At 54.2% G+C, this 27,284-nt stretch overlaps 1 protein-coding gene across 6 annotated transcripts in view; it reads left to right on the forward strand.

Moving 5' to 3' along the window:
* LOC121499484 (calmodulin-binding transcription activator 1) overlaps positions 1–27,284 on the forward strand; it is a 734,632-nt gene that overhangs the window by 463,499 nt on the left and 243,849 nt on the right. For all 6 annotated transcript variants that reach the window (XM_041770125.1, XM_041770126.1, XM_041770128.1 and 3 more), the window contains exon 4: positions 25,244–25,315. In XM_041770125.1, the coding sequence (XP_041626059.1) occupies positions 25,244–25,315 (72 nt within the window). The remainder of the gene's footprint in view (positions 1–25,243; positions 25,316–27,284) is intronic.

Genomic DNA, 27,284 nt, shown 5'->3' on the forward strand with positions numbered 1-27,284 from the left:
CTCACCCAGGGCTCCTGAGCCTTGCAGGTTCTGGCAAGAAGGCCTGGGTGCAGAATGTGCAGGGTTTGGCCAGCCAGCCACACAGCCTCCTGAATCCAGAGCCCATTCCTGGACGTCTGGAACACAGAGGCCTCCAGGGTGCAGGTGTGGGGGACAGAGGAAGGGAGAGAGCTCAGTACCCCACTCCCCCATTATGGGAGCAAATCCTGATGTCTGGTGCTTTCCAAGGTTCAGAGCACCTGACCCACCTGCACTCTGTGATGCATATGGGCAAGTTGCTTGGCCTCTTGGGCCTTGGTTTCCCCATTTGAAAAACCAGGATGCTCTAGGTCCCTTGGTGGGATGACCTCTAGGATTCTGTGAGGCTTTGCAGAAGTGCAGCAGGCCAGTCTCAGTGGCAAAGGAGGGAGGCAGCTTCTGGGAAAACAGGCAGACCCTGCATCGGGCTCCCACACATGCCACACAGACCTGGTGAGTCAGCCCCTGGCACAGACAGCATTGTTCCCACTACGCAGGTGAAAACAGGGGCTCCAGACCCCTCACACAGGCACTCGGGCTCTCTGTGCCCCCCACCTGGGGGAGAGAGGTTTCCTGTTCAGGGCCGGAGGGCTCACTGCATCCCCCAGTGCTCTAAGGGGTGGGGAGCCGGAGCCCAAGAGGCTGCAGTTCTGACTGTCACAGCCGCTCCAGATGAGTAAGCAAATAGGAACCCTGGCCCCCTCGCTGTCCTCACTGGCGCCTGGAGAGGCGGCCTCGGGTTGAGGGGGGTGGCGCAGAGCCAGGGCAGCCCCAGGGGAAAGGAGGCCTGGGCAGGGCTGGACTGCGGCCCGGGAAGGAGCCGCGTGTTGCCAGGAAGGCCCGGAGCACCGGGTGAATCTGCATCTGGAGAGCCTGATTGATCATGCTGCTCAGAGTGGATATATTTTTTAATAATCTGTTTCCAAAATTAGCCTCTCTCTGTATAGCAGCGATCACAAACAGCACGAGATGCATTTTTTACCTGTCGGCAGCAGATATTTGCTTTCCTTCCAGGGAGAAGCAGACGAAGGTGCTGTCCCCAGGACACCCACACCCTGGGGGCTGGGGAGCATCTGGCCCCGTGCACTCAGAGTCCATGAGGCAGGTGTGGTGCAGGGAGGCCACGCAGGGAGGCCACGGCCGCCTCTCCCATGGCTTGGAGGCAGGCACCCTCACCTCTCTGCACCTCTCCACACCCTGGTTCCCTCAGCCACAAGACCGCAATGGTTTGGGTTTCTCATGAAGCTATTCTGAGGTTCAAATAAATGTGGAGTTCAGACATGGTAGATGCTCGATAAACATTCAGGGAGTAGTAGCCTCCTTCTCCTCCCTTCTTTGTCCTCCTGGTGGCTTTGGGCCACTGATTCCATCTCAGTTTTACTGGTCCAGTTGGTACCAGATGGTAAATGCTTGTTTTTAACTCCTGTCCCCTTTGCATGGAGGTGTCCAGTGGGTCCTTGTCTGCTCCGGCAGGTGCCAGCCTCAGTGAGCTCCTGGGTTTCTCTACCAGTCAAGACGTTTTGTTGTTGAGAGTTCTGTTTCTGGTTTTTTGCTTTTTGTTTTGTTTTTGTTTTTGTTTTTTTGTAATTCCAAACAATAGGGTCTTTCTGCATTCCCCCAAATAAAAACGCTGTAATAGTGAATAAGGTCATCCTGACTTGCTCCCCCATGGGCACGTACCCTTGACTCCTATTGAAAGATGGTCAGTGACTGTCTGTGTCTTGATGGCTTGAGCATAAAAGCTGCTGGTGTCACACTAAGTGCCTGGGGTGTGCCCTGCCCCAGGCTGGGCTGATCTGAGTGGTAGAGAACAATGCCAGGGTCCCCCCACTCTTGCCCTCAGAGAGATGAACGCAGGCTGTACCGCAGTGGCTGCTGGTGTGTGTGGGGGGGCGGGCAGGCTCTGGGCAGGGGCGGTGGGAGCTCAGAGAAAGAAAGATGTAGCTAGAGTCAGCTCTCTGGAAGATGGGGCCCTGAGCTGAGCCTCAAAAGATGGCAGAGTTGGGTTTGGCTGAGAGGAAGGACAGCTCCACAGGTGGAGCTTGAGGTAGGGCTGAGCCTGGCCAGGGGGCAGCCAGTAGGAAACAGCTGTGTGCCGTGGCTTGCCTCGCTTGATAATTGGGCATAAAGTCCTTGAGGTGCTGCAGTGTGGCTGGCAGCTCCCTACACCTCCCCGCCACTCCCACCTCTGGCCAACCGAGGTGCCGTGGCCTAGTCACACCTGCTTCTCCCAGTTCCTAGACCTGGCCAGGCTCTGCTTGAGCTCACCTGCTCCTGTCGGGGTAGACCTGGCTTCCTTCCGGGCAGAATCAGGGCCTAGGGAGGCCTTGATTCCAGAAATTTCAGAGGGTTGCTCTGTGCCTGCACCAGCCAGCAGGGCTCTCTCAAGAGCCCCCACCTCTGGCTCCTGGGGACCCCCAGGACTTCCCCCAAAGCTGCCCTCACCCCTTATGTTTCCAGGGAGAAGTGCTGACTGGTTGGTTTCGACTCTCATTTCTTTCTGGAATTCATCTACATCAAAGCGAGATCCCTTATGTTCAGCGCTCAACAAGGCTGTGGTGATTAAGCACTTAAATTGATTAATCAAATTTCCTGTGATGAGAACTACTGTCATTCATTAATCTGAGCGGGATTATAAATAAGAGATGGCAGATACAGGAGACGAACGTGTTGACAGATGGAGGCGCCGGCCTGAATCACAAGTAGGCGCCCGCTTCCTGAGGGCTCGAGCTGCAGGCAGCCTGGGGACAGAGCTTCCCTAAAGACAAAATTAGACCGAGATTAAAGTATCCCCATTTTAATAAAGAAATATGCAGAGATGAGCGGTTGGCCCGGGAGGGGAGGGTGCAGGTTTGCATACCAATGGCCAGACTGTGTTCGTGGAGGTGGTGGCGGCAGCTGCCAGAGGGAAGCCGCTCTGCCCAAAGCAGACCCCACAATGATTTGATGTCAGAATTGTGCACCAGTTGAGAATATGCGTTTTGGAGTCAGAGCAGCCCTGGGTTCAAATCCCACCTCCGTAGTTCAGTCACCATGTGACTCGGCTGAGGTTCTTACCCTCTCTGGAGCCTCCATCCCCTGCTGGCGAGATGTGGATACCACTGGGACCTCCCTCATCAGGTAGTCATTAGGATTACATAAGGTGACCTCTGTGAGGCACTTTTTAGACATCCTACAAATATTTATCAAGTGCCGACTATTTGCTAGTACTGTGCCGGCATTCAGAGATTTACAAGGAATAATCTGAGCGTGGTCCCTGCTTAGGGCTGGTGTTCCCACAGAGAACAGACATGACACACAGACCCCACTGTGCGGCTCCATTCTGGTGGTGGCGAGGGCCATGGAGAGCGCAGGGTCAGGGAGAGCGGTAGTAACCGAGGAGCCTGTCTGGTCTAGGGGCAGGGCGACCATCTGGAAGAAGGAATGTTTGGACTGAGCTCCCAGGAGAGCCTAGGGCTGCAGTGTGAAGAGCTGGGGCATGGGGGAGGTCACAGGACTGCTCCCCAGGGAGAGAAGGGCATGAATGGGGCCCCGCCAGAGGAACTGGTAGGCATGGAGGGCTGGCGTGCAGGACCAGGGTGGCCAGACACACAGCAAGCCAGGGTGGAGGATACTCTGGGAGAGGCTGGAGATGGGCAGCAGCTGATACCCAGAGCTCCCAGCTGTGTTGAGGATTTGGGTTTTAGGAGTCAGCATTACCCACACGAGGGCTTGGTGTGGAGCTTGGGGAAGCAGCGGGGTCTTCTCACCAAGGCACAGAAGGGAGCGGCTGGCCACCGCCCTGGTCTTCCCAGGCACCGCATTCTCTACTGGCCTTCTGAACCCACACATGTGGTGTCTTCCCATTCTCTGATCTTCTCATACTTGCCTCCTATGGTTCTTGCTTCTAGAGACGCTGTCCCTGACTCCTGGCCAGCTCAAGGGTGCTGCTTTCCCAAGAGGTCAAAGCCTCAGTGACAACCCTCCCACCCCCACTCCCACCACTGAGCACTGCAGCCTCTTGTTCATGACTCAGTCCCAGATTTGACCTGCCCCTGATATGTGAGATGGTCTTCCTGAAAACTGTGGCTGTGCTCACACGAGCAGTAGACCCCAGGAGGCAGGGACCATGTCAACTCCGGTCCCCAGTGCATCCTCAGAGCCTGCACAGGGCCTGGCACATCAGCAGAGGCTTGCTGGGTTCACAGATGCTGGGTTGAGGTGGCCTCTGGAGTGTCACAGAGATGGTGGTGGTGGTGCCAGGGAGAGCAGGCAGGTAGAGAACCACCCAGCCCTGATATGCAGATCAACATCTTCTGGGGATCGAGTCCTGGACCATGTCAGCGAAATAACATTCACTGAACTCCTGCTTGACGTATGATCCTGCTGAGGCTCAGGGAACCTGTTCTCACCTTCCAGCAGCATTGAGTAGGATAGGGGAGGTGTATAAGTAGAGAGATCACTGCAGTGCGCTGAGGTTAGTGTCCCACAGAGGGAAGCCTGGAGCAGGGGTAGGCGACTTTCTGGCAGATACCTATCGGCAGATACCAGGGCTGCTTCCTTTGGAGATGGAGGAGTTGGGGGAGAAGTGAGAATGGGGGTTCTAGGCAGAGGGGTGGGCACACACAAACTGCCATGGCCCCTCAGGTCCTGGCACCCTTTTGTCTGTCTGTTTTTGCCTCCTGGCATCTGGGTCAGAGTCTCAAGGCAGCCTCTGGAGGGACTCTGGCTGCACAGACCACAGGGAGGCCCAGCCTCCCTCCCACCCACACCTCTGCCCAGACACAAGGACCTGGAGGCATCATTCTTCATCCATGGGCTCACACCCTGTGATCAACCCATGAGCCATGTGAGCCTTCCCTCAGACCCCTGGACAGAGACTGCAAGAGTTTGGGAGGGAGGTGGGGGAAAGAGGGGAGAAGCTAAATTCCTTCACTTGGAGGAAACCCACTGGTGCTCAGTGAGATTAAAACTATCACTCCTAGCTGAATTGGCCTCTTCCACTGTTTTGCTAAATAATTAAAGACTCCTTATTAAAAGAGTTACCGTCTTAAAGATGTCAGCCCTTCATCTCTCATGTCCTGTCTCTGGCACGTGGCTGTGAGGCCGTGTCCAAGCACTCCTGCCAAGGATAACCTTTGCCCTGGAACCTGAGATATCTCAAGTAGTTTTTGAAGACTCACTGTGCGCTCAGCACCATGTGGTGTACGGACATCCAGCAGCTCAGCCTGGGCCTCTCCTGCCACAGCGCTCCCTCAACGTGACCCAGGGCTTGTGCCAGCCTGAGCAGATCTCAGAACACACGTGGGGAAGGCAGGGTGGGCTGCACCCATCTTCCAAGGTGAACTCCCTCTGTCCAGCCCACAGCTGTGTGTTGCTTTCCCCCTCCCTGGCACCAGGCTGGTGGGGGCAGTGAAGCTAAGGAGGCCGAGTTCCTGCCACCGAGGAGCTCCCACCTAGGGAGGGAGGGGCAGGGAAGCCGAGGAGGACCACCTAGCTCTCCCTGGGAAAGTCAGAGCCAGATCAGAGAAGCGAGTGTTTGCACGGCACCTGGAGGGACAAACGCGAGTTCACTGAGCCTAGAAACAGAGCTTTCCCCAACACTTCAAAAACAAAGCAAAACAGATGAAAGACATAGAGTCTGAAAGTATGTGGCATGTTCATTCCACAAACAAATGAGTGCCTAATGTCTGCCAACAACCATGCCAGGCACTGAGAATACAGAAATGTGCATGACATGAACCCACCCCATGTACAATTTGCAGTCTGGCAGGGGACACGGGCTAGAAACAGCCTCTGATGCTAAGTGAAATGCGCTCCAATGAAAGCATCTTCCAGCCACCTCTGTGGCACCAAGGAAGGAGCGATTATCGCTATGCCTTCCAGGAGGAGATGGTGCCTAGGCAGCTTTGGAGGGATACTCAGAATTCACTCAGATGCAGGTGGCCTGAACAGATGGGGCACAGGGCTGGTGTAGATGGAGAAGACCAAGAAAGGCTGAGGAGCAGAGGGGAAAGGCCTGGGCCTCCCATGTGGGAGATTCAGAGTCCTGGGAAGGAGGGAGCTAGAGTCTCTGGGGTTATCCAAGCAGGGAAGAGAAGATGCTATGCGAAGAGATTGCAGAAGGGCCCACAGAAAGGAGGTGGTGGCAGGGTGGGTAAAGAGTGGGGAGTCCATGGGAGCTGTGATCTGAGCTGCGTCTGAAGGGACTCAGCAGAGGGACGCCCCCACGGAGCTGTGAGGCAAGGCTGGGGTAGCCTGCAGTCTGTGAGTGGCCAGCCAGAGCAAAACTGCCCAAGGTGACCCTGGACCTGGGGCAGGGTAGGAGGAGCTCTGCCTGGAGTGATGGGTTTGTCCTAAGACCCCTCACAGGATGGAAGGAGTTTGTTGACCTCTGAACTGGAAGGCACAGGCTTCCTGATGCCAGAGGAACCCAGGGAGAGGGTGGGGCACGCAGGACAGGGCAAGGACTTGGCTTCCAGCAAGGCTTCATCACCTCTACCCTCATGTTAGAAGAGTCTCACACTTGGTTTGAATTTTCTTCCAAGAAAGTCTATAGTCACCTCTTAAGTGGTGAAAGGCTCAATTTGCTGCACTCAGTAACGGCCAGGGGTAGAGGGCCCCAGACTTGGAGGTGTCACCTGCAGTGAGCCCTGCTGAGCTGGGGGCCGGGCCTTGACTTGAGCAAACGTCCAGGAGGAAGGTGGTGTCATGGATGGAGCTCCTGACTTCTGGGCAAGGCTGTTGATGCCTGGCCCAACCTCAGACAGACAGACAGGCCTTACTTCCCTCATCTGGAAAATAAGGCAGTCAGGCCAGCATGCAGATGAAAGCAAGAGCCCCTTTCTACTCTGAACACTTTCCAACTTGATGCATCTTCCACCCACCCACTCACCTTGCTGTCGGCAAGAGTTAAGTTTTAATGAGAAAAGAATTTCTCTCTGGAATTTTGAGTATAATTAAAACTGCCGTGAAAAAGAAAAAAAAAAAAAATAAGCCCGGCAAACATGGAGAGTACTAGAGGAAGTGAAAATGTTAAAACACAACCCCCATTTTCCTCTCCCTACGACATGGATTATTAAGTCAGGTTTGAAAAAGTTCCTATTAAATATTTAAATATTGCATTAAATATTCATCATCTCAAAAATTGCTTCCTAACCGATCCTTAGGTAAATATAACAATATTTGATCACAAAAGCTGCACAGCCTGACAGGCTCAGAGAGGGTGAGAATCTGTCTGAGGCTCAGTTCCCATGGGACACAGGGAATCCCGCTTCGGGAGGCGACTGGCCTCAGGGAGCCCAGGTGATATGTGGCCTCAGAGCTGCTGGGGGTGGGGAGACTCCTGGGAGCTGAGCCGGCAGTGGGGGGCCCTCTCCTCCAGGGCTGCCTCTCCCTCAGGGCTGACTCTGTGGGGCCCTCTGTCCTGCACACCTGGAAGGCCCTCCTGAGGGCTGAGTGAGGGGTATTCTCCAAGGTTCTCCCAAACTGTACACATGGCCTTGCCTTTGCTCCTGTGGGCACCTGGTCTACCGGACTGGAGTATAAGCAGCTCTCTGCAGGCAGCACAAGTGGTGTGCCCCCACCTCCCAGGTATAGAGCTGAGGCTCTACAGCGGTGCTTCTCCACTTGTGTGTTGCTGACTGGGTCATTGTTCGTGGTGGGTGCTGCCTGGCACCCCAGGGTGCACTCCCCAGCACCACCGCACCATCATGCCTACATGAATGGCCCCAGACATTGCCTGGTGTCCTCTGGGGGTGAACCCACCCCAGGTTGAGAACTCTGCTCTCAAGAGAGGCAGTGAACACTTGCTATGTGTAGATGGCTGGTTGCTGGCTGGAGGGAGGGTGAAATCAAGCCAGTGTGAGTCAGAGCATGGGGCCAGTTATGTGTGGGCATGTGTACAGGCCTGTGAGGCCAGGTGGGGGCTGCTGAGCACGGGACCTGAGTGACTACAGGGCTGGCTCACAGGTGCCACGTGGCATCTTCCCTGAAGTCCTCAGAGCTGATGGCTTCCACCCTTATCCCTGCCTGTTCTAGACTTCCCCCACCAGGGCCCTTACCTCAAGGCCATGGAGCCACTACTGCATGCTGGCCACACTGAGGCTCCTTGACCTCCCAGCCCTGACTTCTCTGGACCCCCTTAACACCCTTCCCACATTTAAGGAGCAGAAGGATGACCAGCCCAGCCCATTGATTGCCCATGTCACTGTCACCAGCAAGTGCACAGACCTCACCTCTGCCACCAGCTCTTCCCCCCTCACAGCAGCCCTGGGCATTTGCAGAGCAGAAGGTCTGGGTGCCCAGGCCTCTCCCACCTCTGTCCTCCTTCCCTGGACAGATTCTGGAGTGAGGAGGAGGCCACAGGTGTTGAGGGGCTCCTCCCCACTGGCAGCAGATATGGGAGTGAGGGCTTTCCTGGGCAGAGTTCTGATAAGTGACCCCTGCTGCAAGGGCCTCCAGCTCCAGCTCACTGGCTCAGGAGACAGGAGAGGGTGAAATCCCATGCCTCGGGGGGCCTGAGCCTCCAAGGCCTGGAGGAAGGACCATGTGCCAGTGGAGAAGCTGGTGCCTGGCTGGGGGAACTTGGCTGAGGCCTCCTGCAGAGGGGCCCCTTTGTTCTGCCGCAGCTATCAGGGATATTTTATGCACAAAGATAGAAAAGTGTTTCAAGGTAGAGAACCAAAATGTTTCCCACAATGGCCAGTAACCCGTTGTGAATGGTGATCCCAACATGGCCTGTCTGGACCCCTTGAGTTAGAAGGTGGTGGGGGCCATGGCCAGAGAGGCTCAGGGAACCTGATGGAAACCACTGCTGAGTGGTGGCTGGCTGACACATTATTAAGGAAGATGGCAGAGGCTGACCCCAGGAGTGTGGGTCCTGCCGTGGACAAGTCACAGAACTGATTACATGTTGGGATGCCAGACTTGGCTCCCCTCCTTAGGGTGGGCCCGGGGATTCCTAACTTGAAACTGTGCCCACATTGAGGTGCAGGGGCCCCATTTTCCTGAGATGAGGCTCCTGACTCTCATCTCATGTCAGGGCACCAGAGGAGACTGACCAGCTCTTACAAGGATGAACGAAGATGTGGCCAGAGCACCCCAAGGACAGGTGCAGCCACTGCCGCACTCTGGTCCTGAACCCACCTTCATGGCCATGGCCTCAAGGTCTTCTCCCAGAATATAGGCCTAAGTAAATGCTGGTTCCTCCTGTCCTCTCAAAGCTGCTCCCTGGCTGATGAGAAAAGGCCTTGGCTTGGGACTAAGATAGAACGGTGGGTCTGGGTTCCAGTTTTTTGTTTTTTTTTTTTTTTAATTTTTTATTTATTTATTTATTTATGATAGTCACAGAGAGAGAGAGAGGCAGAGACACAGGCGGAGGGAGAAGCAGGCTCCATGCACCGGGAGCCTGATGTGGGATTCGATCCCGGGTCTCCAGGATCGCGCCCTGGGCCAAAGGCAGACGCCAAATCGCTGCGCCACCCAGGGATCCCTGGGTTCCAGTTTTGAACCTGCCATCACATTACCCTTAAGGCTGTGTCCTGCATGGGGAGACAGGATGAAGGGTGAAGTTCTGCCAAGTCCAGATGCTCAGGGCCATGGGTTTTGGCTTTAAGTCCACCCTGATCAGAATCCCCAATGAACTTGGAAGAGTCTTGGCCTCTGTAAGGCTTGGGGTCATCCTCCACCGAGCAGGGGTGCTAATTCCCACCCTGAACGGTGGTTGTGAGGCCAGAGGGAGGACGGGTGCCTGTAGCCAGCATGCAGTGGCACGTGCATAGGCGACTTTGACCAGATACATGCGAAAGCCCAAGGGGATGCCCCAGGTAGCCAGGCTTTCTGCAGAACACGGAAAACGTGGCACCACATGAGGAGGCTTTGTTATCAGCCGCAGCCAGAGGGAAAGCAAGGGGCCTTAGGCTTCAGCCCACCTCTGGTGTGAAGGGGCGAGGAGGGCAGGGAAGGAGCGGCGGCATTCACTGGCCTTGTAAGCGGCATAGATGCAGAACAGAGACAGGTGGGATTGAATTATCCACAGGTGCCCGGGGCTGCAAGCCCGCCACTTCTCCACTCTGCCTGCAAGATTCAATACCGCCCCTTGCAGGTTAGCAGCATATTGGATTCCAACGAGTCATATTTTAACGCTGCCGAATAGTTGCAGGCGACAGAAAACCTGTTTCTTTCCCATTTTATACACCCAAGAAATTTGTACCACATGCAGCCTGCATGTCATTACACACTTTAAAATATTGCATTCTTTCTTTCTAGAACCTGCAGATCTCTCACAAGGCAGATAAAATGCAGGGCTGTGGGTCAGAGCCCCTCTGACGGGGCCCCGAGAAAGCAGCCAAGTGTAGGATGTCGGCCTCTCACCATTAAGAATCTATCCCACCGCCTCCACCCCCAGGGAGGCTCATCTCCTGGAGGCTGCAGGACAATCTGTTATTTCCCCGGAGAGGCTGGGGAAGGCGCTTGCCCGGGAGATACAGGTGTAATTACAGAGGCCCAGGCAGGGCCTTGGTTTAATGGATGGAGGGTCCGCTGCTAGACTTAAGTACACATTGCTGAGCCTCGAGACCACCCCCACCCCCACTGTGCTTAGGCTTCTGGTCCAGGGAGACCAGTCCTCCCACCCAGCCCCATTCAAGTGTGGGAGCAGCCTCTGCTCCAGTAGAGAGCTATTTGCATTTATGTTCTCCTTTGCAGAGTGCACCTCTCAGAACCTACAGGGGTGGGTTTTGGAAAGTGGGTTTCCAGAGCTTCAGATCTTGGCATGCAGAGCAGCTGCCATTGCCTAGATGGCTGAGAGCAGCTCAGGCCTTGGGCCCTGGCCTCATGGGACCTCCTTTCCCGCTGGCTTCTGCCTGACTCTACTAGGGGAGGGAGGGGTCTGCTCTGTGGATGCAGAGATGAGGAACCTTCCTCCCTGCTGGAAGCTCAGGCTCCACCTCTCCTAAGCAACCTTTCCTCTGTCCATCCTTGGCCCAACCAGAACATTCAGTGCCAGGATTGGGGAGACAGAGGAATGTGAGTCCAAACCACCTTGAGAAGCTTTTCAAGGGGGAGGGACGCCTTCTGTCCTTTCTTCCTCCTCAGCAGAGGCTCCTTGCAAGGCCTGGGATAGATGGCTGAGTTTGAACAGAGCGTCTGTCCACAAAGCACTAACAGGGCAAGTCATCCCCAGCCCACCCAGACGGCCTTTTGGCCTCCTTCCCTTGGCAATCCTGTTCCTTCTGAGCTGGGTCCCAACAATGTACCCTTCCCCACTACGTCCTCTGTGCTGGGCCTTGTGAGGACCTGGGTTTGGGGATGGAGGTTGTCAGCAGAAGGAAAAGGTAAGGTCAAGCCCTTGCCCATGAGGAGTAGACAGGCTCACTGAGAAGACAAGACTCAGAAAGTGAAGAGATGGGTCACCAAGGGGTGGGGCAGCTCTCACTTAAGGGCTGAGACTTAGACAGCAGGTGTACTAGGCAAGAAACCAGGCAAGCAGGGTGGGCCAGCCCCTACCCTGAGAAATGAGCCCCAGACGGCAGGCTCAGCTCTGCCCAGTGCCTTGAGAGGGCCTCCCACAGGATGATGCTCAGCAAGTGTACGCCAGCTGAATAGGTACGGTGCAGATGGGCCTCTATCTCCTGGGTCCTCTCGAGTTCCTGAAGCCAAGGCAGCGTCTCCAGGGACTGGGTGCAATGGAGTCACTGACTCTCGTTTGTTCCCTGAGCCACAGTTTTGTTTTGTTTTGTTTTTAAAGATTTTATTTATTCATTCATGAGAGACACAGAGAGAGAGGTACAAACACAGGCAGAGAGAGAAGCAGGCTCCATGCAGGGAGCCCAACGTGGGACTCGATTCCAGGTCTCCAGGATCACACCCTGGGCTGAAAGTGGCGCTAAACCGCTGAGCCACAGGGACTGCCCTGTTTTGTTTTTCATTGAGGTGAGGTTCACATAACATAGAATTGATACATTTAAAGTGAACAATTCAGCAGTATCTAGAACATTCACGAGGTTATGCCACTATCACCTCCCCCTCTCCTTCCCACCCCCCACCCCGGGCCCCCTGCCCTGGGTCAAGCAGTTTTCTGGCTCCGTGCCTTTGCCTACTCGGGATGTTTCCTATGGAGGCATCATACACTATGTGGCCTTCCAGGTCCGGTTCTCTCACTCCACACAACGTTTTCAAGGTTCACACACGTCATGGTGTGTGTCAGCACTCCATTCCTTTTCATGGCCGCACAATGTTCCAGTGTGTGGCTGTGCCACATTTTGTCTCTCCTCCCATCCGCTGATGGCCACGTGGGCTGCTTCCATCTCTTGCGAAGAGCTCTGCAGTGAGTGTGTGTGCATGTGATGGTGTGAGGATCCTTTGAATTTTGAATCCTTTGGGAGTGACTGGGTCATATGGGAATTCTGTGTTTCACTTTTTGAGGGATGGCCCACAGCTTCTCTACAAGGGTCAAAAGAGATGTGTGAATCAGCTCCCAGGCTCCAGGAAACGAAGTGCCCACATCATGCAAGGGACTGAAGGTGGCGGAAGGCACAGTGTGTATATTAGGGAACAAGGAGAGTGAGCAGCCCACTGAGCTAGAGAGCTCGCAGGGCCTGTGGTGGAGAAGGGGTGTCCCTGCTGGGGAGTAGAGGGTACATCTAGGGAAACTGAGGAAGACCTCCTGTACCCCCATACAGAAAACATGTTGTCACTAATCTCATTTGACCCAACGAACCTGCAAGATCTGAGTCATCAGTCCCCACCCTCTACTAATAGGGACATTGAGATTCAAGGAGACCAAGCCCACCACCCACCCCTAGGCTTTCCCAGTCCTCTGCGCAATTTAAGAATTGCCTGGGAGTTTCCAACCCAAGTCTAGCTCCAGTGCTTACACCCTGACTCCAGGACAGATCAGGAAGGGCAGTGAAGGGCCTCTGTCCACCGCCCCCTCCCACCCTGTCCTACAGAGGTGCCCCAGGCTGGACAGAGGCTCTCCGTCTGAGGGCCTGGGGCTCCTCAGGGACGTTCCCTTCTCCCCCTGCTCTCCCACAAGGACCAGCACTCCTGATCATCCCATCAAAGGATGGAGGGCTCTCCTCTAAGGTCACAGCTGTGAAACCACAGGTACCTCCTTGGGTGGCCAGTACTGTTCAAGCCTCACTCCTATTGTTACCATCATTATTATATTTCCATTCTACAGATGAGGAAATTGAGACCAGGGCACCTAGTGACTCAGGTCCATATGGCAGCTGAGTGCCAGCAGGGCCCTGGGGCATCCCATGTGCTTAAATTCTTGGAGGCACTGAGAGTAGGGCCTGGCAAGGGTGGGATGTCCACACGCTTTTTCAGCATGTTTGTTTCTTGGGGAAGGGACACAGCTCAGGACTCTTAGAGGGACCCTAAGTGTCCTTAGGACCAGGTTCAGACCCTGCTCAGTACATCCCGTAGGTTCCCAGGACAATCAGACTTGCTACCCATCCCGGCATCTCTGGCTGGAGCCGGCTGGTTGGTGTAATCCCATTTGGGTGTGTTTCTGACACAGGCCCCCAGATCAATCGTCCGAAGCCAGGAGTGCTCCCTTTGCGGGAGGGCTCTTCCCTGCCACCCCCCAATTTGTAGTGATGTTTTTGTGAACTTGAGAAAAAATCGGGAAAAGGCCGATTCCCTCTGTCCAGCCCATTAATTCTGCATGCTCAGGCCCAAATTAACCTTGGCAAGGCTTCGAGAGGAGAGAGTAATTCTAACCTTAAAAATCTGCTGATTAAAGCTGGTTTCAGGAATTCGATTCTACTTAATGCCTTGGCAGGGAGCCCAGCCTCACATTAACATGGCCACAGACTTGGGTCCTGGCATTTCCCTCCACCTTCTTAATAAACAAAACCCATTGCCTGTCGTAAGCAAGAATCCCTTTCTTAGACTCCTTGCTGCACGCAGCCGTGTGTGTTGCCGAGCGCCGTGGGTATCTGGATGGTGTCATGGGTACCTGGGTGGGGCGGTGCCAAGAGCCGGGTTCTAGCAGGTCCGGGAGCAGAGCAATAATTACAGCAGGAAAGCCGGGCACTCCAGCCCCGAGAGTACCGAGCAGGGCAGGTGGTAGAGCAAGGGCTGGTTTCTGGGCAACCTTTGGCCTCCGTGCCACCTATAAAGGCCTCTGGGGGCTTTCAGAGCCGAGTCCTGGTGTGTTCCACATCCATCAAGCCCCTGCACCTTCTGGGAACAGGGACCAAGGGATGGATCATGAGTAAGGACAAGGGCCAGCCACCTGGATCATATACTGAAAACCCCTAGCACCAAGGACCAAGGACTGCCCCCCCCCCCCAGAGAGGCTCAGTGTCCCCCATTAGCATTTGCATTGGCTGAAATGTGCAAAGCTGGCTCTTTGGCAAGGGGGGCACTAGACCAAGAGTTACTTGTGGGAGTCCATTCTCCTCCTCAGAGTCCTCAGTACAGGGGTGCCTGGTTTGCCACAGGGGACCCCATGGCCGTTAGCACAAGAGGAAGGGAGGGAGGCCCTGATCACTATAAACCACTTTTTAGATCAGTTCCAGCCACTGGCAGGGCACCAAGAAAGAGGTCTCAGCGATACGCTTTGATGAGAGAAAGGAAATTTCACTTTATTTATTTATTATTTATGCCTTGTAGAGAAGCTGTGTACTTTTAGGAAGTATTTGAAGTAGAAACAACCCATATATATATATATATTGAAATAGGCTCAAAGAGTAAGACTGTGAGTGTAGGCAGGGAGCTGAGTCAGAGGATGTGGGTCTGTACATAGACATAGTGAGGATAGTTTCCCTGCTGGCAGTTCCCGAGGGGGGGGAGGGCAGAGCTGCCTAGCACTCCTCAGCGAGGGGGAGCAGGGTGGAAGGGACACCCTCGACAGCCTGTGGGGGGCCAGGTGCTCAGAGGGCCTTCTGAGACGTGAGAATGCCCCAGAGCAGCTGGTTCCCACAGCTGTTTGGTGAGGGCAGGGGATGGACAGGAGCCCACACCCACCTGGCTGAAGGTCCCAAGGGCAGGAAAGCGAGCAGGTAAGGGCGACCAGGTGTCTAGACCGACCCCCAGCTGAAGCCCCTCGACTTGGCCATGGAATCCAGAGCAGAGCCCGCAAGCCAGCCAGGAGGACCCGGGTTAAGCTGCCAGCCCCCCTTCTCTGCTGGAGAGCCATGTCTCAGATCACCTCCTTCCCTAAATCTAAATTTACCTCATTATCAATTTTTAGCTATTACTCCGTTTTATATCCACTAATTTATTAATCCTGGAACCCCCCAAAAAAACAATAAAGCTGAAGCTCCAAGGATTTTATTTATATCTTTAAACATGATTTTTATGCCTTTTTATCTAAAAATTCATTTGATCTTTATTGCCCTTCTCACTCATGTCGCTGCGGTTAGGCCGACGCGGCCCTGCTCGGGTGTGCTGTCCGGCAGATGCTCAGCCTGTCCCTGGGGAGGCAGCTCAGCGAGCGGAGGCAAGTGGGGGTGCAGGGCTGCCAGGGCAAAGCCCCCGTGGCCTCTGAAGTTCTGCTGTGGCCCTGGGGCAGGATGTCCCCTCCCCCACCCCTTGAAGGGGCTTCTCAGAGCTCACACTGTCCCCTGACCTCTGCTGCTCATGTTCCCCTTCAGGTCCCTTTACTGGACACCTGAAGATGCTATAAAGATGATCTAGACGTTTCTGTGGAGATGTTGGGGAGCCTCTAGTGTAAGGCCTCCCTCTCCATGATTCCCCTGGAGCACCTCTCAGCATTTCTCTCTACTCCTCACCCAGACCCAGGAGCCCCAAAGCCTGGGAATGCGGAGGACAGTGGCTCCTCCTCCCTTCCCTAGAGTCCCCCACCCAGAGGGTCTCTTTGACTCTCTCTGCTTGTCTAAGGTCCTGCTACCCCTGTGCACCCCCTCCACCAAGCTCCTGCTGATGCCAGTGCCCAGGGACATTCCTGTCCCAGGGTCTGGGGGTCCACAGAACTGTCTGCAGGGTGATGGGGTGGGGTGCACACATGCCCCAGGCCTGCCGGGCACCCCCCCTTTCTGGCTCTCTCCCTTGTACACTGCCCATTTGGGGGGACGGGGCAGAGAGCCGCCTGCCTTACAAAATTTGCTGCCCAATCCTTTGTGTCTGCCCCTTGATTCCTCCAGTTCTGGGGACCTGACCTCCACAGCCCAGCTGGGCCACCTGGTCCCCAGTGTTCCTCTGGAACGTGCACCGAAACTTCTGCCCGTGAGATGGCAGTGAATTCCCAGGGTTCAGATTTTAGCTTTAACATGTCCCTGTGACCTTGGGTGAGAAACTAGCATCTCTGAGCCCCAGCTCTCACATCTACAGAGAGGGCATCCTACCACCCCCTTCCAGGGTAATGGAGAGGCCCCTGGTCTCTTCCCCTCCCCCAGATCACCTATAGCACCAAGCACAAGAGACTCTCTGTTAGTTGGCAGAATGACTGACTTCATGTCCTGGAAGAGCAAGCCACCAGGATCCCAGTCCTGGAGGTAACCAGTCTCAAGGAGGAGTCCTTTGAGGCCCTGGAGGATGACTCTTTGGGATCCTGCCCACCCCTTCCCAGAGCCCCCCCACCCCCCGCCTGCAAGAAGTTATGGGGCTAACGGGCTTCCTCCAGGGAAGGGTCTGGTTCCACTGGGCAACCTAAGGGTGACCACGGCTGGGACCAAAGAGTCATCTTCCATGCTGCCTGTGTGACCCGCCGGTGTCAGGTTGGGAGACCCAGCCAGTCCCCTTGCTCTCTGACCTCCGTCCCCTGCTGTGGCAGGGCCTCAGCATACTGGGAGATGCCATTGCTGATTGTCTTAGGAGAGAGGCCAAGATGGAGACCGGGTCAATGATGATCTAATATTCCAGATCTCTCCTGTCACCCAACCCGGAGGCCAAATCAGACTGCAATCCATTTAGCTCAAACTAATTTTAAAGCAATTCACTATTTAACAAGTTCTGAGGCCCAGTGCTTTTGCAGGCAGCATGAGAATTGAATCATTTGGTCTAATCTTAGATTAATACGAACCAAATCCTTCAGTGAGGACAGTCCTGGGAGCAGCCCGGGACTTCACCCCTTTGTCTTTGACGCAGGCAGGCCCAGCAGAAGGCCTGACCCTCAGCCATTGGCATGGACACCTGAGTGAAGTTGGCAGGGGCTGGCCCACTGGGCAGGGTCAGGCAGACATGGGTCTGAGACTCCCTCTGCCTCTTCCTAGCTGTGTGACCTTGGACAAACCACTACCCTGCCCAGCCTCAGCCTTCCCCAGGATGTCTCTCTGCTGGACAATGTAGAGCTAGAGACGAGAGACAGGAGAAAGTCTGTGTCACCCCGCCCCCCCCCCCCCACCAGCACTCTCACACAAGACCTTCTAGTAGTGCCTTCCGGGATCAGCTCCAGCTTTCAGGGCACCAGGGGAGCAGCAGACTATGTAGCTTGCAGCAGCTGCTGCTGGTCCGGGGAGATCTGGGAGGTCCTGGAGGGTTTTCCCTTTACCTGCTCCTTGGAGAGCACCTGCTTGTCCCAGGAAGTCAAAGCTTTAGCAGCAAAGGAACCATGTTTACCCCCATCTGGGAGCACTACAGTTCTGCCCTACACCTGCTCGGGTGCCTCCCTGCTCCCCTGAGAGTCCCAGGGCCAGCTCATGGCCCAGGCAGGCAAGACACTTTCGTGCTTCTGGGGTCACACTGGAAGGATGGGATTCTTGCTACCTGCCCAGCTGCAGTGAGAGAGAAGAAAGCACCAGGAAGACAAATAGCAAGGAGAGATGGAGACAGAGGAAGGGAGGGAAAGCTGGTAAGGCCAGATCCAAAGTTCTAATCTTGCATCTGCCCTTCTTCCATGAATTTGCAGAGCTCCCCACAGTCCTTCCAGGAAACCTGCCTGCATGCAGAGCCTGGACCAGTGCAGCAGGGCAGAGCCATAAGAATCCCAGGCCTTAACGTCCATGCAAGGCCATCTGCCCGCCGTTCATCGCAGGTCCCATGGGGAGACAGCAGAACAGTCTGCAACTCATAGACTCGGCCATCTATCCCTCCACTTAAGATATTGCTCTTGTGCACCTACCCTGGCTTTTTCCACCAATTATGCCCCAGCCTTCTGCTACTCACCCTTTCTGATTCATCACAAATGTCACTTCCTCTTAGGTAACTTGGCTGACCATCAGCATGAGAAAGAGACTCTTCCCTCCCCCGACTTCCATCACACCCTGTCTTGGGGATCTTGCACTTAGCATCAGTTTTTATCTGCTTTTGCTGGTTTGCTCCTGTCTCCCACAGGGGAGCATGGGCTGGGGAACAGGCCACAACAGAGAAGAGTCCACAAAGTGAGAACTTGTTTTCAGGAGAATCCGGCTCCATGCCCCACTCTTACAACTGAGCCAAGACCCGGCCCGGCCCCGGGTGCCCTTTCTTGGAGGGTCTACCTGTCACTCCATCTGCCCGGGCACTGCCTCTCACCTGCCTCAGCCCAGAATATTCTGAACAAATGGCCCCTTACGCCTTCATCACTTCAGAGCAGGATTAAATTGTTATCTTCTGGGTGGATTCCCCCTTCCCTTCTATCACCTCTTTGTCTTCTGTCTCCTTTATACCATGACACATTTTTAAAACTATTCATCTTTGTCATGTGAACATCAGATTCAAGGTAAACCAGGCACCTAAAAATCTATTTTCACTCAGATTGCTGTTGTGCACACACCTGGGGGGGAGGGGAGACCAGGCCAGGCCACTGGGGGGACTTGGGGCTGCCAACACAAGCCTAATCCAGCTCTTGGGATTATAAATGGCGATATGCCATAAACACCCTAGTCTAAAGACACAGCAGGAATTATGCCTGCATCAGAGAAGGCTTTGGGTGGCGAGAGGCTAGGAGTAAGTTTTTCTGTTGCGGCACAGGGGCTCTAGGAGACACTTGTGGACTGATTCAAGCTGGCCCAGGTAGAATGACATGTACCAACCCGTGGACATTCCAGCTCCCCAAAGTGGAGCCAATATCCAAAATCCCAACCTCGACGTGCCATCTCCCTCCAAACCCTGGATCCCCCACATCCCAGCCACTGGGGTCTCAGGCTCCAAGAGTCTCAGCCAGACATCTCTGCACTGGATCTCCACTCTTGTTCTCTAGAGTTGCGGTGTCCAATGGAGCTCCCTGCGATGACAGACTGTTTCACACCATCCCACACCATAGCCACTAACTATGTGTGCATGTGACCGTCGAGCACTTGAAGTGAGGCTAGTGACTGGGGAGGTGAAGTTTCAACTTTTTTTTCATTCTACTGAATGTGAATGTGAATCTGAATAGCTACACATGGCCTGTGGCTGCCATGTTGGGTACTGCCACTCTGGAGAGGCCTGGCAAGCAATACTGGGGAGCCATGCAGTGAGATGCTGGGCTCACACTTTCCCAAAGAGGGAGGTCAACAGCCACACTTGGCTTTGGGGTTTCCCTGCCTCTTGTGGAAGGAGGCCCTCAGGAAACAGAATGAAATGTTTCCTGCAGAGAAGAAATTCCATTGGCAGCTGAGGCCACAGAGATGAAGGGCCAAGTCCCCAATGCTGAGGTAGCTGCAGTCAGATTTCTGTAATTTCTCTCACTCAGTTCTGCTTTAGTTAATAAGAAGGTGCTTGACAGGTACAGGAAGCCATGTTTTCATAGGCACTTACTACATGCCAAGAAGTCCTCTGATCCAAGCACCATGTCTGAGTGTCAGCTAATCTCCTATAAGGCATTTAGGGTGATACACAACATTCTCAGGCCCAGAAAACAAACAAACAAACAAAAACACAATTAAGTCCAGTTTGAAAGACATCCAAGTTCTGTGAAAACTGCCGTGGACGATGGTGAGAGATGTGACCTATCCTGTAGTCTCCCGTGTCATGTGTATTTGTACCTTCCACACATTTAGGTCTTTGCTGCTCCCTCTTTGCCATGCTTACATATTCACATCACATGGAAATGAAGCACAGTGTATTGAGCATCTGCTATGTGGAAATCACTGTGGGGAATTTTACAAAGGACCATACAATTCACATTCTTCCCTATTTGGTAGCTCAAGGGTTAGCAAACCATGGCCCATGGACCAAATGTGGCCTACTACCTATTTTTTTTTCCTACTACCTATTTTTGTTCAGCCTGAGCTAAGAATGGTTTCTACATTGTAGAATGGTTGGGGAGGGGGAAATCAAAAGAAGAATAATATTGATAACATGTGAAATTATGCACAATTCGAATTATAATATCCACAAATAAGGTTTTGTTGGGACACAGTCATGCCCATTTGCGTACCTATTATCCAAAGCTACTTTTGCCCTATGAAGGCAGGATTGAGCAGTTGTAGCAGTGACCATCTACTCACAGGCCAAGAATATTTACTATCTGACCTTTACGAAAAGTGCCAGCCCTGCAATACAGGAAGCAGGACTGAAGACCACAGTGGTAGTGTGTATCACACCTGGGGCAAAACCCACATCCTCATGGCTGTCCCTGTCCAGGGATTCCTTCCACTGGCCTGGTCAGGAGGGGCTTCCAAGGGGCTTCCTTGGAGAGGGAGGACCTAGATGTCTCAGGCAGGGTGAGGTTTGCACGGGTAGTGGAACCACAAGAGGAGAAGCACAGGAATGGGAGCCACAGGGTTGGCCTGGGGACAGTGCATCCGTGTCCTGGAATCCCAGCAGAGAGTGGAGGAGATGACAAAGGGTTGGGGTTTCCCTGGAAAGAGGAGAGGAGAGGAGAGAGAGAGAGAGAGAGAGAGAGAGAGAGAGAGAGGTGGAGAATCAGCTGCTCACATGAAGCCACTGAGAGCTGAACAGAAGAGGGGAGCACCTGACGGTGTCCTAGTCTCCCAACCAGTAAAGCCTTGCTCATCACGCAGAGGTGTTACCCTCTTTTGCCCACTGAGACCATTGGGTGTTGAAGCCTGTCAGACTGTCTGGCACCTGGGAGACCCCCAGCAGCTGAGTCTGTTGGGGAGAAATCCAATGGACAAGATTCGCAGCCAATGTGCCCCTTCTTTATAGGAAGTGTTTGTTTCGAATTAAAGGGAGCTCCTGTTTACTGTTGGTTTCCCTGTAAATGTATCTTTCCTTTTTATTAAAAAGGAGGGGGGAAAGCCCCACTGTGTCATAAAAGCAATTTTGAGTATTTAAGAAAAAATTCCTCCCTGTTCAGCTGTCACGTTTAAGGGAAGGTGTCAGGCCTTAATTCTGCAAATATAACGAATTTGAAAGTTGCTTCCAGCTAGGGGTGAGGTTCTCCCGAGTTTTCCTATAAATAGCTAGTTTCTTTCTCTTTTTCTTTCATTGTGTGCATGCATAAACAAGGGGCTCACAGTATGCTGTCCTGCACACAGCCCTGCACACGTGTGCACACGCACACACATGCAGTTGTGTCCACCAGCCTTAGGAAGTGACTCTCCCTCCAATCACATCACGGCCCCCAAGCGAAAAACTCAACCCACAGAGCCCCAAGGGGAGCCCCAGGCCTGATCAAAAAGCACCAGGAGTTTGTAAAACACAGATCACTACAGACAAACTTGATTGCTTTTTTGATGAGCAGGTAAAAGAACGGATTTAATACGTTGCCTCACGAAATAGTGTGCAGTCCCCAGGTGGCTTGGTGAGGACGTTGTCATGGACGAAGAGCTGCAGAGTGAAGACCTGGTAACAAAGGGCCCTGGCAAGAGAGTCTGAGGTCAGGGCTGGGGGCCTGGCTGGGGGCGTGCCATGAACCAAAGTGGAGAGGCCCAGGGTGCCCGGCCCATGGCGAGCCAGGCCAGTCACCTGCCGAGTGTCGGCAAGTTCACGCCTCACTGGCACCAGAGTGGAGAAGCCAGCCTGAACCGACACCCACTCCCGGGCTTCTCTGTTGCCTTCCAACGCTGTCTCTATGCCCAGATTGCTGTGTCCAGCCCAGACTGAGCACTGAATCCCTGCATACTGCTCTACCCTCTGTCTTCACTTGAATGTCTCACGAGCTCCTCAACCTCACCAAGCAGAAATCTGAAATCAGCCTCTCCCATCCCCCGCCAACCCCAGGCTGCTGTAGCCCTGGAGTTTCCTGTCCTGGAGCATGGATAGGACCACTTGTCCCCTGCCCGCCCCCCCCCCCCCCCCCACACACACACACATCTGTCTGTACAGCCAGAAAGCCAGGCACCGTCCTTACACCTGGCAAGCATGGCTGCTTCTCCACACCCAAATTCTACTGCTACCACCATCCAGTGCTAGTGGGTCTCCAAGCTCACGTGGCTGGCCTGGGGCCCCTCACCTTCCTCAGCTCTGTGTCCTGGCCACACCATACCACAGTGAGCTACTGAAGGGCAGATCTGCTCATAATGTCTCAGGACGAAGTCAAGCTCCTGGTCGTGGCCCCCACAGTTATAGTGACCTGAACTGACCTCCCTGCTTTAAATCTGACCCCCTCTCCCACTGTCCTCTGGGACTGTCCAGAGCATCCCACCTGGGCATCTCCTCTTGACCCTCACAGCCATCTAGGAGACAGGAGGAGGAAGGTGCCCTTCTCACAGCCTAGGAGGACAAGGACTCTCCCAGCAGGTCCCCTTCCCCAAGCAGGACCCATCTCCAGAAGCTGGAGTCTTTACCGACTTCAACTCACCAAGGGTGAATTACTGGAAACTTCTTTTGCCACAGGGACAATAAGCCAGCTACTCAACATGAGTCAGAGTTCCTTGAAACCGAAGCTTAGCCCTTTAAGCATTAAATGTGGAGCCATTTTTCTAGGATGGTTTTTTAGTCCATGGTTCAGAAACCTGAGCCTTCGGAATACCACAAGCAAAAATGAAACATTTATTGGCTTAGGGTCCTTTCCTGTGACAGGCTGTGGAGACAGTGGGATGGTCTCTAGTTATTTTCATTCAGAGGGTCTGAGGCTCCCAGTCCTGGGAGTAGAGATGGGCAGTGAACCGTGGGGGTGGTGACCCTGTGTGCTGCACAAGGTGACATGGGGAGGAGGCAATGCCCTTGGGCTCCTAAAGTCCTTGGGGCTCTCTGGGGGGGCTTTCCCTCCCTCCCTGGATGCTATTTGACATGGTTCGCTCTCATCTCATCATAGTCCGCTTTCCCTCTCTCCAGCCTTCCTAGACTGTGCTTCTCATCTGTGGAGACCAGAGCCATCAGATCACCAGGGCGGTTAGAGTAATATCTAAAAATAGAGTAACTAGGTTCTAAGTGAGGCCCCGAGTGTTCCTCTGATTAAAATGCATGAGCCTTGATGTAGAAACGGCGATGTTTCTTTTTAACATCATCCTGCTTATTGGATGGTTCTGGGCAATTCTGGGCAGGTGAGGTTGCCCACACATGCAGGGGTGGCTCAGGGGAGGGTGGGCGCATGCTTCCTCCTTCCTGTGGACTCTCAGAAGGGACACACAGTAGGTGTTGGGTAAATTCCCACAGAGTCCTCGTGTGTGGTTCAAAGACGCCGCAGCCCAACCCAGGCTGCTCAGCAGTGAACTGGGGGGAATGGAATGAAGTTGCACATCAGCCTCATTCTTTTCAAGTTTGAGAAAAAGCAGTGGGAAGAGAAGGAGACAGGTGAAGGGGGGAAGTCTGCAAACCCTCATGAGGAACGAACAGTGGGAAAAAGCAGATGTGCAGCCTTTTATTTCAAAGAGACGGGAGAGAGTTCTTCTCTCAACAATTTATGTCTCTCTCCATTTGGCTCATTACATGAGTAAGAGTAATGAAACTGCCCATGAGGATATGCAAATTCCAAAGGAAAAGAGCTGATTAGAGTTGCAGGTGGGTTGCTCATTCGTGGCAAACAAACGGTCACAGGAAACGTCCAAACAGGCATCTCTTTCTGCAAGAAAGAGTGAGTTATCAAAAATAAAAGTGAGAAAAGAAAAACACAGTGTATTAAAAACCAGAAAAGTCAGGAAAGAATATTGCCTTCTTAATAATAAATACATTTCGTGGGCAAGAATTGCAAGGGAATTGTTTAAATTAATTTCCACTTTGTTTGGTTGGTTTGTACAGGGTTTAGTCCCAGCTGACAGCAATCTGTAAAAGTTCTAACATATTGGAAATCTGATTTTCTTACAGCCAGAATCCCATAGTCCAGACTGATTTCTCTTCAACTCGGCTAATCAGACAGGCAGGGCTCAGATGGACTCCTAGTAAAAGCAAATCGTACTTGGTCTTTTGGGGGGTGCTTTAAATGCAGAGCTGCTGGCCACTTCTCCCTGCAGCACCGGTGCTGGGAGGGGGTGGCTATGGTGAGGTTCAAATGAGCAATGAGAGGTCAAGGGGAGACTGTGCTCATCCTTGGCCTGCGAGGTTCTGGGGTCCTGCCTGCACTCTCTGCCCCACCGATTCTGGAACATGTGCTTTGGGAAGCCAGGGAAACTCTGCAGGAGATGGAAACAGAGAGTTTCTGGTTTAGAATTGGAGGCTACAAAAGAAAAGGCAAAATCTTGTCCCCCTGAGACTCTCAGAGTTGGGTTTTGAGAGGACTGTTCTCACCGATCCCTGATCCCACCTCTGCCTTGACGCCTGCCCCACAGGGCCCAGTGCTGTGTGCACAACACACCGGGCAGCTCCACCCACCTGAGTCCCCACTGCCCCCCCCCCCCCACATACACACCTACCTGATTCTCCAAAACGAAATCCATCTGCAAAAGATGCAGCTTGAACCTTAGAACAAACAAAAAATATGAATGAAAAACTAAATAAAAGCCTGCACGTGGGTTGTGCATGAGGGGCCTCTCGGCCTCTAGAGGTCAGAGTCCTAGGAAGCCCACCCCCACCAGCCTCAGAGGTCCCACCAGCCAGGGCCACCTCGCCTGCCTGGCACGATGCCCTTGACCAGGAAAGGTCTGGCATGGGCGGTGTGTACATGTGTTTGAATCAATTCCCTACGCCTCCAGTCCCTCCCTGTGCACCAAGGGGTCTTAACCTAGGCTCTGTGGATGAACCTTCAGGGTAACTCCGAGCCCCTAATATTATGGGCAAAATGTATACGTATTTGTGTTCCCCTGGTCCCTGGCTTTTCTGGGTTCACATATGCCTCCATGGCCCCCAAAGGGGAAAGCACCCCAGCTGTCCATCAGGGTATGCACACTAGCGCTTCCCAACTCTGCTTCTTAGATACGGACCCAGGCGTCAGTCCCAGCCCTGGAGCCAGGCCCAGAGGCGCCCGCCCTCAGGCCCCAGGGTGCTGGCAGAGTCCGTGGCCCCTTCTGGCTCCTTCTCTGTTGCGCCGTCCTCCTCCCTTCCTTCCCTCTTTCCAACTGAATTCTCGTTTTTCCTCTCTCCCTAGTGCTTGTACGGCTGCTATGTCCATTCCTCCATCATCCCCACCTTCCACCGGAGGTGCTACTGGCTCCTTCAGGTAGGTGGCTGGGACTGGATTCTTCTTCCGTCTCCGGTGCTGGGGAATGTGTGCGGAGGGAGCTGCGCGGGCGTGGGGCTCCTGCGTGCAGCAGCTCGGGGCCAAGGCTCCCTGGCGAGCTAGGGGCGTTGGCGTGTGGTGCTGAGGCCGGGCGTGTGGCTGGCCTGGTGGCTGTCAGGTGCCAGGGAGGGGAGAGGCCTGGTGGGGCGGTTAGTGCTTCCTGCCCCAGGAGAATCAAGCCCCACCAGGTGCTTCCAGGGTGCCTCAGTTTCCTCTTGATGAGGACAGAAAGAAGGCTGAGCATCTTGCCCCTGATTGCAAAATGCGTGTTGGCTGAAAGCTGCACATTCATTTTCCCTTGTGGGTTAGTTAGTCGTCGGCACTTGTAGAAAATCGGCTCTCAGAGGCATGCTGGTGGCAGTTGGATTGATTGGAATGTTGTTGGGAGAAGAGGAGCCCGTGACTCAGCGGGAAGGAGCCCAGTAATCAATTTGTGATGTCTGCTCTGCAGTGGGACAGAGAAAGGGGTGAAGGAGCCCCCCAGCTACCCTTGCCCCATGAGAGTCTGTGGTGCTGGTGCACAGCCTGGTGGAGTCGGGCCTGGCTCAGCAGCGTGGCTGCCCAGCCTCTTCCCCGTTGGTGGTCGCTGGTGGTCACCCTGCTGAGGAGAGGGTGCTGCCCTGTGGGTGGGAAGGTCCGAAGGATCTATCGGTCAGGCTGGACCTGGGTTCTTTGCAAAGCATGTCCTCTGATCTGTAGCCACTCTCTGTGGGCCCCACCTCCCTGGGGGCCAGGCGCCGCTGCCCCAGTTTCTTCCTACTGCCTCTACCCTTTCCCACTGTGGTTCCACTTTCTGCATATCCACCGTGGTTCCAGTTAGCTGACCCCTAGGCCCCAGAGGCCAGAGGCTCTCCCTGGCTTGCAGTTGGCAGTGCAATTAGGAGGGGTCTGACAGATTGGAAAATGCCCAAGGTCACAGCATGCATTCAAGGAACAGAGAGAGCAAAGGGGCCACTGGTCCCAGGGAAGGTGGCCTGGAAGGTATCTGCGGGGCCCAGAGCCACCTTGGTGTGGATGTGGAGGCCCTGCCCAGGCCCTGCCTCCAAGCTTTGCCCTTGCCCCTCAGTTCCAGAAATAATTGTTTGTGGTTCAGCAAGTTCATTAGTGGATGACGCCTGAGACTGTCCGAGGATGTGCTGATTTGCAAAGACACGGCTTCCCTGACATCTTGCCCCGTTGTCAGCTTCCGGGGATGTCAGTTCCCTGGGAGGCTGGCCTAGAAGAACCGTCTCCTAATTGCTCGGCCTCGCTTTCTGGTGAAAGGAGCCTTCCGCGTGGTCATGGGCTGATACTTTTGGTCTTGTTAACACGAAAGGTTTTCTCTTCTACCCAGCTGCAGGAGTAGAATGTGGGCCTCCCAGCCCCAAGAGCAGGGATCTGGTGCAGTTGGAGCAGGTCCTTGTGTCCCCAGAGTCACACACTGCCTGCCGAGGAATATTTTCACCCGGAGCAGCCTGCACCCGGGTCACCTCCTTCCTGCTCCTCCAAAGGCACCAGGGCCTGTTTTGGCTTTTTTTTTCTTTATAGTCTGATGCCCTATTGAAACACCCCTTGGGCACACTCTCGGGATTCCTGGCCGCCACTGCCCCCTGTTGGAGCAAGGCCCCCAGCCAGCTTCCTGCCAGCCAGCCTCTCCTGCAGCCCACTCTCCACTCCTCAGGGGTGCTCCCTCCTCCAGGCCTGCTCTCCCACACCCAGGCCTCCGCCTGTCTCCTCTCATTCCATCACGTGCTTGTGGCTTTTTCATTCCACTAAATTTACTTTCCTAGAATCAGACACCATCGGGCAGCCATGGGGTGTGAGCTCATTACCGTCCAAACTGGATTCCACTCAGATTTTGTTTCTGGGGCCAGGGAAGAAGTCAGGCGGTGGGGAGTCGGAGGTCGGGGTGGGAGGGGAGTGTCTTCGG

This window comes from Vulpes lagopus, chromosome 10 (genome assembly GCF_018345385.1).
Source record: "Vulpes lagopus strain Blue_001 chromosome 10, ASM1834538v1, whole genome shotgun sequence".
Taxonomy (NCBI): domain Eukaryota; kingdom Metazoa; phylum Chordata; class Mammalia; order Carnivora; family Canidae; genus Vulpes; species Vulpes lagopus.